Genomic DNA, 10481 nt, shown 5'->3' with positions numbered 1-10481 from the left:
TTATAGTTGGGTGGGTTTCAAGATTGAGGCATTTTTGATGTCCGACAAAAAAATATTTTTTATTCTAGAATGTAATAGCTTTTTGTCTTAGATGTTTGTGGTTCCCAAAAATACAAACGAATAAGAGTTATTATATACAGTATTAGAAGTTGCCTAACGTTTATTTTTCTATTAGTAGTTATAAATTTTTTTAGATCTAGTAAATATCTTCAATTTAATTATTCCTGGTACACATTAATTGTTTTGTGCTGTCCAAGAAAAGTGTCCGGTTTGTTACCAAAGATAATTCTTTTTAAAATTACTCAGTACACTTTTTAAGATTGCATTCATGATGTAGTATGTGAGAATAATCATTTTCAAAAGCGATCTTGAGATGAAAGATTACTTTTCAAGATTTTTGGATTTTCTAAAGGTGAGTATTTTTTTTTAATATTGTCCAGTCTGTTACCAACTTTTTAAAGTTAATTAATGAGACTCTTACTATATATCATATACAAAATAAGGCTGTGTACTATATTTGATTCATAATGTCCGAAGTTTAAAAAGTCTACTCGTGGTAGTAAAAAAGAATTCAATTTTACAAAATTGGCCGGTATGCTACTTGTTAATGTACTTTTAGTGTAGTGATGATTTATAAAATTCCCACTGATCTAAATTTTTATTCATTCTTGTTGCTGACTGTTGAAACATGTGCCAGGAAATATACAAGAATCAATCAGCAAGAATGATTAATTTTATTTTTCAAGTCATTTCAGTTTCAAAAATGCCTTAAATTTGAAAATCACTCAAATACCATGAGTATGCAACAGGTAGATTGACTCATGAGTCGTCCTATAAAATTCATTAAATGTTATTTAGTCTCTGATGATCGATACTCCTGAATCCAGAGTGGCACTCGTGGGTGTATTGTTCCTTCGAGATTTCTCACTCGAATCTGTCTTCCTGAAAGACTTCTTCCAGGTAAGGGAGGAGGAGCGAAGACTAGCGGCCATGGTCATCGGATACTCCTGAAATAGAAATGGTCAAGAACGTTTCAATAGCAATTCTCTGAAATCCTTAAGAACAGAAATGGCGAAGCTTTTCCGATTAGTGTGCCAGTTAAATTACGATTTATTATATTCAGGTGTCTAGTGTGCCTGTAAAATTACGATTTATTATATGCAGGTGTCTAGTGTGCCAGTTAAATTACGATTTATTATATTCTGGTGTCTAGTGTGCCAGTTAAATTACGATTTATTATATTCTGGATGGTCGGTCATTCGACTGAAAGAGTACCTACGACCATTACGGTGCTATAGATGCAACGTCTTTGGACACACGGCACGGGACTGCACAAATAAAGAATGTTGTGTCAACTGCGGGGAGGAAGGGCACAAAACGAGCACCTGTAAAAACAAGAGCAAGTGTGTAAACTGCGAAGCGGTAAACCAAAAATTTGGTTCTAAACTAAGCTCAAACCATCCAGCTTTTAAAAGAAATAGCCCTTCTTACCAGCGAGCAATCTCCAGTCTTCAAAGGAAGATTAAATACTAGCCCCACGTTTTTGTAAGCCGACAAATGGCGTCCTCCACCTCTTTCCTAGGTGCTTACATTGTAATAATTGTTATATCGAATTTTGTTAGGCCACCGAGCTGGTGGCCCCTTTTCTGTTTGTATTTTAATAAAGTTCAAAGTGGTTTTGGGAACTTTCCAGTCAGAGGATGCCTTGAGGGGTCGTGGCGTGGCGGTTGTCTCTCGGTGCCACACTGCTAGTGAGTCGTCTGCAGCTGAGTATGGAACCGACTCGGGTTCGTCCCATTCGGCCTCTTCTGCTCATCGAAGATTGTGTTGCTCTATGTCGTGTGTGACTCAGGGCCATGGATCCTCGTGTCTATGCACCACTGGGTCCTCCGACTGATTCGAGGATTGCACCAACGATAATCTCCAGTAATTCCTGGATGCCATCTACGAGGGCGGGACAGGGTCAAGTCTTGCTTATATTCTGGTGAATTTCCACTTTACTACTATGAGCCGCACCACCAACCATTCTTTCAATATGGGGAGTGCTTTTTCCTTATGTAACGATCATCTTTTCATCTGTTTCTAGATTTTTATTTTTTTTGCTACCTAGTTCTTGTATTGGTTTTTTGTTCTTATTGTATTTTTGTAAACTTGGTAAATTTTTATTGCTTCTTTAATAAATCTTTACGCCTTCTAGGACGGGGGCAGGGCTTCAATGGGTTGCGAAGCTGCTTTGCGCGTGCAGCAACCAGACTTGGTATCAGACTAAAAACTCTCATTATAAGTATCCTTTGTTTTGATTATTTCCCGTGCTTCACTTGACTTGAGTGCCGCCCAAATCACTGGCTGCCCATCTTCGCCAGTGTTGCCATTCGTCGTTGCTAAGCCACACCTTTAAGTGTCCATCTCTCTACTGAAGCAGTCACGAATGCGCACAGAGTCACTAGTAGCCCCTGAATGCCCCCCACGGGGGCGGGACAGGGTTAAGACTGTCTTATTATATTCTGGTGTTTAGTGTGCCTATAAAATTACGATTTATTATAGTCAGGTGTCTAGTGTGCCAGTTACGCTTTTAAGGTGCTTTCACTAGTTTTTTGAAATTCTATTTTAATGTTGTGAGAGGAAAATAGTTGCCAAGCCAATTCTCTCAAAATCGATCGTGAAACAGTGTGTTTGTTCTTTCAATTGTAACGCAGATTAGGCGTCTCAAGGTTGCACGATTTCCCCACTCTCCATATTTTTCACCCTCACCACTTCCTTGATTCCGGAAAATCTTCCTTTTTCCCACGACTCTAAGTTGCAGTAAGAACTTGGAATAAATATGTGAAGGAAAAAAGCAAGATTAGCTATTACCATGGTAACGGAGAGAAGGGGAAAACGTAACCTTGACACGCCTCCCAAGTCAAAATTTTTGATGGTTTTCCACTGATGGACTAACATAATCTTGATGGTGACCATCAATAATTCCATCATGAATCATTAAATTTTTGATGGTATCCAACATAAGTAACCATCACCCAAATGTAGGAATTCGGACTGATTTATGATGATCCAACATAAGAATAGCTGTTTGCTTTGATGGTTTGTTCAAGTTAAACCATCAGAAATTTCCATCAAAATTTCTTCGAAATCAACGTGAACTACCATCACCCCAATGTAAGAATCCGGACTGATGGTCCTACAAAAAAAATTGTTTTGATGGTATATTCCTGAGAACCAACAAGAATTCTCCTTAAACCATAGTAAAAATGTATAGTTGGAACCACCATGGACCATCACGGATTATTGGTTCATGAAAATCAAACTTCTCTTGTGGATTAACCATCATAGTATTAAAGTAGCATTTTCCATCATGGGATGTTGGAAGTTTGTTCGCATATCAAATACCATGAACGCAGAATGGAAAATGTTGGATGATGGTGGCCATCGAATGATGTTGGACCATCTTGAATCGCATTGAAACCAACATAAACCATCAAAATGCTTCAATGGGACCATCAAGAATTTTGACTTGGACTAAACAAAGAGTATATGGGACTTGGGTGAATGGAACTTACTTGGCATTGGAAAATGTCTCTTCTGTCCCAAACGGCGTCTCTTGTCTTTGTACACCTAAAAGTGAGGGCGACGCATTTTCTGAATCTCTTATTCACCCAACAGTACAACAACGGATTGATGGCGCTGTTAATGTGTCCCAGCAACAATCCGAAAGGCTGGAATGCTTCCAGATGACTATACACATCGCCAGCACTCACCTGTAATTATTTATTCTCTGTCAACAATAGTATTTCAGGACGGTTCCTCTATCTTTTTTGGGGATATTTGCGTATCGTGATCTGTCACGCCAACTACAATCGCCAATGTGCCAAATAAATTTTAAACTTGCAATTTAAAAAAAATATATATATACATGTGGATGTTTGCCCGGGGGTGGCTACGAGTTGATCAGTTTCTGTGATGTTTTTTTAAAAGCTTCTAGCTGTCTGCTACCCGGAAGTGGCCAAGACTTGGGCGATTATTTTGCCACAGATCACGATACGGAAATCTCCTCTTTTTTGGTATTTGTTTACTCATCATCAGTTATTTATTTATTCATCTTAAAAAATGAGTTTTAAGGTAAAATGCTTGAAAGATTATCAAATAATTATTTGTAGTGTGATTGCTTTCATCCATTTTTTTCTTAAGTTTATCACAGGTTGGCGTTTTTTACTCTGAATTTGCTCGAAATTTTTATGACCTTCAAACAACAAAAAAATAATTTTGTTTTTCTATGCTAAATTTTTTTTGAAACCTACTGTAAAACAGTCATTTTTCACGAAATTAAATAAATTTTGTAAAAAAGATTAAATAAATAAAACAAGAAAATATTATGTTTGAAATGGCGTAATTTAAGTTTCTATTGTAGCTTCCATTACTCTAAAAATGTCATTTATATCACAGAACAGGAAAGACTGACCGTATTCGTTATATCAGATAATATAATTCTATCGAGATTTATTTCGGAATGATATAATATTTGATTTTGGCCGATGTCTTTTATTTTTATAATCCGAATAAATTCATTTGTTACAGTGAAATTCTGTAACAAAATAGCGAGGCTTCACTAGATTTATTCCGTATGTTGACAAATAAGCTTGAGTGTAATGCGATCTAATTCCATTTATATCTGCTATTTAATATCAATCGATCTATTTGGAATTTAAGCCTTTCTTTTTGTTTCTAATCATAGACCATCAAAGTCCTGTAGCAAATGGGAAAATAACACAGGTTTCAATATACTGATTTAGTATGTTGACAAATCAGCTTGAGAATAATTAATTAAATGCTCTCTGTTTTCATAGATTGCTGGCGAACTAATGGTAAATGATTTATTGCAGTTTAAGTTTTTTATTAATTTTAATAGTTGGCCATCATAGTGTTACGAGGGTTGCTATTTATATTTCTGGCCTAATAATGAAAAAATAAATATGTAGGATCGAAATTGGTTTTATTGTTTTTCAAAATATTCTCCATGATGATCAATACACTTTTGCATGCGTTTGAACCAATTTTCAAAGCACTTTTTCCAGTCCGATTGAGGTAACTCCAAAACATGCGTTTTGAATGCATCAACCGCTTCTTCGGGGGTCGAAAATCGTTGTCCACGTAATTTATTTTTGATGTGTGGGAATAAGAAGAAGTCATTGGGTGCCAAATCAGGGCTGTACGGCGGATGACCCATCAGTTCGATCTTTCGCTCCGTCAGAAATGCCTTTGTTTGAGTCGATGTGTGAGAGCTCGCATTGTCATGATGAAGAATGATTCGCCTGTTCTTCTGCTTTTTTCGAATTTCTCCGATGACTTCTGGCAAACAAATGGTCGTGTACCATTCAGAATTGACCGTCCTGCGTTGCTCTAACGCCACTGTTGCCACATGACCGTTAATGCCGAAGAAACAGGCAATCATTTGTTTCGATGTGCTTCTTCCTCGAACAACTTTTGTTGGTTTTGCCTCGTCTTGGAAGACCCATACAGTTGATTGCTGTTTTGTTTCCGGCTCATATGCATAGATCCATGATTCGTCACCTGTGTAGATGTTATACACAGCCTTTGATGTACCTTGAACGTATTTTTCCAACATTTCCTTGCACCAATCGACACGAGCCTTTTTTTGAGCGTTTGTCAGATTATGCGGGATCCAACGCGAACAAATTTTTTTTACGCTCAAATGTTCATGCAATATTTTATTGATGCTAGTCATACTAATGTCCAAAGACGCCTCTATCTCACGGTATGTCACATGACGATCTTGCTTTATCAGTTCACGCACAGCATCGATCTTTTCTGGCACAACAACGGATTTTGGACGACCTGCACGGGATTCGTCCTGGATCGAACATCGACCACGATTAAATTCGTTATACCAATTTTTTACAGTGCTGTAGGATGGCGCTTTATCGCTGAATAAAGAATTAAGTTCATCGAAGCACTCTTGTCTTGACAATCCACGTCGAAAGTTATGAAAAATAATGGCACGAAAATGTTCACGATTCAATTCCATTTTTTGAAAGAGAAGAACTTTTCAATTTACTGTCAACAACACAAATGAAGCTATAATGGTAAATCGTCTGCTGAATTTATGTTTAAAAATATCAAACTTTCGATTAAAATCGTCTGCGGTCGCCTAGCAACACTTACTGTTGCCAAGGCCAGAAATATAAATAGCAACCCTCGTACACTGTAACAAGTGACACAAGCTTCACCATAATAAATGTATGGTGGCAAATGAGTTACAGGGTATCCAGAAAGCTTGTGACCTTATGGCAACCTTGTTCATTTAATTGTCACGAAAATGATTGAACTAAAAACTTTTTTTCAATAAAGCAAAATTATTGCAGTTTCAAACTTTTCATCCCAAAAGTATTAAAAATTATTTTTTTTTTAAAAGTATTGTCACTTAGGTAAAATGGTCACTTAGGTCCATAATGACGTTTTATCTGACGTCACACTTGCGATAGGATCAAATTACACTGTCAATTAAAATTTCATGACAAGGTGGAGTTTAGCTGAGCATTCAAGACGTTGCGAAAAGAAACCTTACAATTACCTAGATTTAAATTTATTTTCACCTTGAGACTAGCTTTACTAATGGATTTTTTTCACGCTTGAAAACCCTAAATCAACCTCGATTTAAGGTTTTTGTACAAAAGATTGTTTTCAAGGTTTTGGATTAGGGTAATGTGCGTAGAATAGATCAGATTGTCACAGATTTTGCTTTAAGATTAGAAGGTTCACACGTAAACCGCATAAAAACCTTTTTAGGCATACAGTAAGAGGTTTTTGCTGAGTGAAAATAAATCTTATTTTGCTATCTGGGTAGCTGGATCAGTGAGTATATGAGAGAAAAAGCGTAAAAGACACTCATGTCCATGCATTTAAGATAACTCAGAATCACACGGAATTCTAAAGTGAAAATTTCATCTGTAAAATTATCTCGCACATCATCAAGAATAATCATCAAGAAACCACCAGATGAAGCTGATCGTACATCGCAACGAGGTGAGTGTAAGAAACGAGTATCTAAGTAATGGTGTCAAAGAAGTAAAATTGTTCGTAAGCGTTTTGTAAGCAGCTTAACGCCATAAATGAATAGTAAGGACACAGAGGACGCACGTGGATGATTTTTTTACGTGATTGATTGTTGTTGTTAATTTACGTCGCACTAGAGCTGGACAATGGGCTATTGGCGACGGTCTGGGAAGCATCCCGGAGGATGATCCGAAGACATGCTATCACAATTTTGATCCTCTGCGGAGGGGATGGCACCCCCGCTTCGGTAGCCCGACGACCTGCGCGCGAAGTCGAGCACTTTACGGTAGCACAGTTTAACGAGGACCAANATTTTAGAACTTAAAATAAATCACACTGACCATAGCCAGTGATGCTTGACTTCGGTGATCTGCTGAGAACCGTGTCTTAGCGATCAGTCCCCTGCGGGACTTTACGTGATTGAATTACTAGCCGCCTGGAATCAGGACGTACTTAGATGGAAGTATCCGAGGAACTTGTAATTTTATTTTATTTTTTTCCATCGTTGAACGGCAGACCCAATTTTTTGGATTTTAACAGGCTACTAATGTTCAACTACGTAGCCTTGTAATTGTGAACCCAATGCAGAAGGCAAGATAACTCCTGGATCAAGTATCGGGGGAAATTTGTCTTCGTGGAGGACTTTTTGATAGAACTAACCGCATTTGCGTTACATGGTGAGGAAGACCTCGAGTACCTCCCACGGTTAGATTGACTGCTAAGGGACTCTAACCCATAATCCGCCTACCACTGAGGATATTTTACGTCAGCACTGTGGTCGGTGCAAGCCGAATGCGGATTCGTATCAACCAGGCATCGTTGGGATTCGAATCCGGCTCACCTCATAGGAAGGCGAACGCTCTGTCTCCTGAGCCTTCGCCGCTCATAAGTTTTCACAACGATTGCAAAATATTGGAAGGACGTTACAGAACGCTCACGAGTTACAACGCCGAATGAAAACCGGTGTCAAGAAAGAGTCGGAGCACAGCATCCGACCAGTCTTGCCAGCTGTCTGCAGCCACGTGTACCAGAGTTTCAACGCCAACCGTGTACAGGCGTTTGAAAATATTGATCTATGTACTAGCAGGCCTGTCAGGTATGTTCCGCTCACTGTCGCCAGTGATTAGCCCAGGGTAGAGAACATGCAATGTAAACATCATCACAGTGAGTTTGTATGATGTTTTCGGACAAGTCCAGGTTTAGCTCTAACAGTCTAATCACGTTATAATTTCATATGGAGAACACCGGGTAGCCATTACCAACTGCATCATTAAACGATAACGTAGGGTTGCTCGTTCGAGATATAATTATACTGCGCTCCAGAATGGATCTGCATGTTCAAATCAGAATCATGACATGGCAAATTTATCGCGAAATCATTCTGGAGTATTGTGTACTCTTGTTTAGAGGTGCCATTGGTACTGAATTAGTGTCATAGATGACAATTCCGTTCTCACCGAGCAAACATCGTAAACAAATGCCTTCAATCTGAGATATCATCCGTATGGAATGGCCAGCATTCTCACCTGACTTGAATCCGATAGAGTATGTGTGGGACATGCTTGGCTGACCACTTGCAACCTTTCAATCACCTCCAACATGTGTACCGGAGCTTTGGAGAGCGTTGCTTGATGATTGGAGTAATTGTAAGATCAGCTCGATAATTTGATATATATATATATATGATATGTGTTTTTATATATTATAATACGCACATCATCTTTTTGATTCTTTATATTTTTTGTTTAATAAATGAGCTTCATGAATAAGTCACGATTGTTTTATTTCTGAACCTTATTTCCCGGAGCTGGCATTATCTCTAATTTATGGATATGAGCGTATTTTGAGCGAAGAATTATAACGGGGGGTGCGGAATAAGAAATTGATTATTCTCTGGTTCAGGTCAAAATTACGATCTGTAGATGAATGAATGGGTTTGCCCTATAGACGATTGCGACGTGTGGCAGAAGTTAAATTCTTGGCCATACATGGCATCACTGGAAAACACGAACAATCGCACCCTCTCTTCTTTAATGGCAGACGACAATAACAACATTTTTTTAAATATTTTTGCATCTTTCATTCCAACAACCCCTGAAAGCTTTTGTTTAAGTATTTCTGTTCAAAATTATTTTTTCTAAAAGTGTTTAATAGTTGTTTAATCAGCTTAATGTTAACTGCATTATTTTGAGGAATAAATTCATAAAATTTAAATTTTTGTTACCTATCTGAAATAGACCTACCTGCAGGTCTAGTAGCAGAGTGGCTATGTTGTATGGAATCCAGCAGATAGCGAAGACAGTTGTCAGGATCAGAAAACGCTTGGCCACCAGCTTTCTACGCTCCATTATATTGTGAATGCGAAAAGACAAGGACTTAAAAAACAAAAACATTACCATTATTTTATAAACCTAACTCAAAAGCCAAGTTAACTCTCGAGTTAAGTACTCTTGCCATTGCGAAATAGTTGTAATATTTTTTTGTACTGAAATGGAAAACATTTTACGTACATTTCATTAAAAAACTATGTTGCATTAAGAAAATTAATGGAAGTTGAACCATTGGGTAAGTGGGGGGGGGGGCGGAACAGAACTATTTTCCTTTTAATAAATAGTTGAGTGACGTATAAAATATCCCTTCACATAGTGAATTATGAGGATCTTGTAATCAATAAAGGTAATTAAAAAATAACTATAGTATTCTAATAATTAGAAAAATTCAATTTAGCTTTAATATTTTCAGTTGTTCTGCAATAGTCTCGTTATATCTAAATGGACTAGAATAAAACTTACATTACATTACATTGCATTACATTAGGGGAGCACAACCTGCGGCCCGCGAGAGCTTCTAAACACAATAAAAAATTTTAAAAAATGGCAATTTTTAATCGCAATTTCAAGTCATCACGTTTTGACATTATCAATTTTAACAGATTCTTTAGTAAATTTACGTTTAACGAGCTTTCTTTAAGCCGATTTTATCGTAAATATAAATGATTTTTTTTTATACAGTTATTTCCGCTTTTCTTCGTGATTTCGAAAATCCCGAATTTTTATTACGACGCGAGTTTCAGATCACATATATAAATAATCACTTTTTGTGCACTTTATTTCTGACGATTTCATCTTAAATCTAAGTGATTTTTTATCTTTTTTTTGCAATTCTTTTTTGCGTCTTTTTTTTTTTCAAAAATTTTTTCAGCAATTATTGCTATGCGTTCCCACGTATTATAAAAAATTCCAATTATTCTATTACGACGTGCAAATTTCAAATCATGCATTTGACACGCTTTATTCGTGCTGAGTTCAGCATAAATATATTTTTTCCCAATTATTTCTATACTTCACCACATGATTTTGACGATCCCGTTATTTAACTATGATGTTATTACGACACGTGATTGTTAATCGCGC

General features: G+C 37.2%; 1 protein-coding gene across 3 annotated transcripts in view; it reads right to left on the bottom strand.

Moving 5' to 3' along the window:
• Nucleotides 1-715: 715 nt before the first annotated feature.
• LOC107442448 (QRFP-like peptide receptor) overlaps nt 716-10481 on the bottom strand; it is a 32448-nt gene continuing 22682 nt past the window's right edge. For 2 of the 3 annotated variants that reach the window (XM_016056022.3, XM_071179375.1), the window contains 3 exons: nt 9312-9443; nt 3558-3755; nt 716-1007 (listed from right to left, as the gene is read on the bottom strand). In XM_016056022.3, the coding sequence (XP_015911508.2) occupies nt 855-1007; nt 3558-3755; nt 9312-9443 (483 nt within the window). In that variant the 3' untranslated portion in view covers nt 716-854. The remainder of the gene's footprint in view (nt 1008-3557; nt 3756-9311; nt 9444-10481) is intronic. The other variant, XM_043053875.2, reaches the window with a different exon arrangement.

Source organism: Parasteatoda tepidariorum, chromosome 4 (genome assembly GCF_043381705.1).
Source record: "Parasteatoda tepidariorum isolate YZ-2023 chromosome 4, CAS_Ptep_4.0, whole genome shotgun sequence".
Taxonomy (NCBI): domain Eukaryota; kingdom Metazoa; phylum Arthropoda; class Arachnida; order Araneae; family Theridiidae; genus Parasteatoda; species Parasteatoda tepidariorum.
Note: the sequence above shows the minus strand (reverse complement) of the source record. Positions and strands in the feature narration are given on the sequence as shown.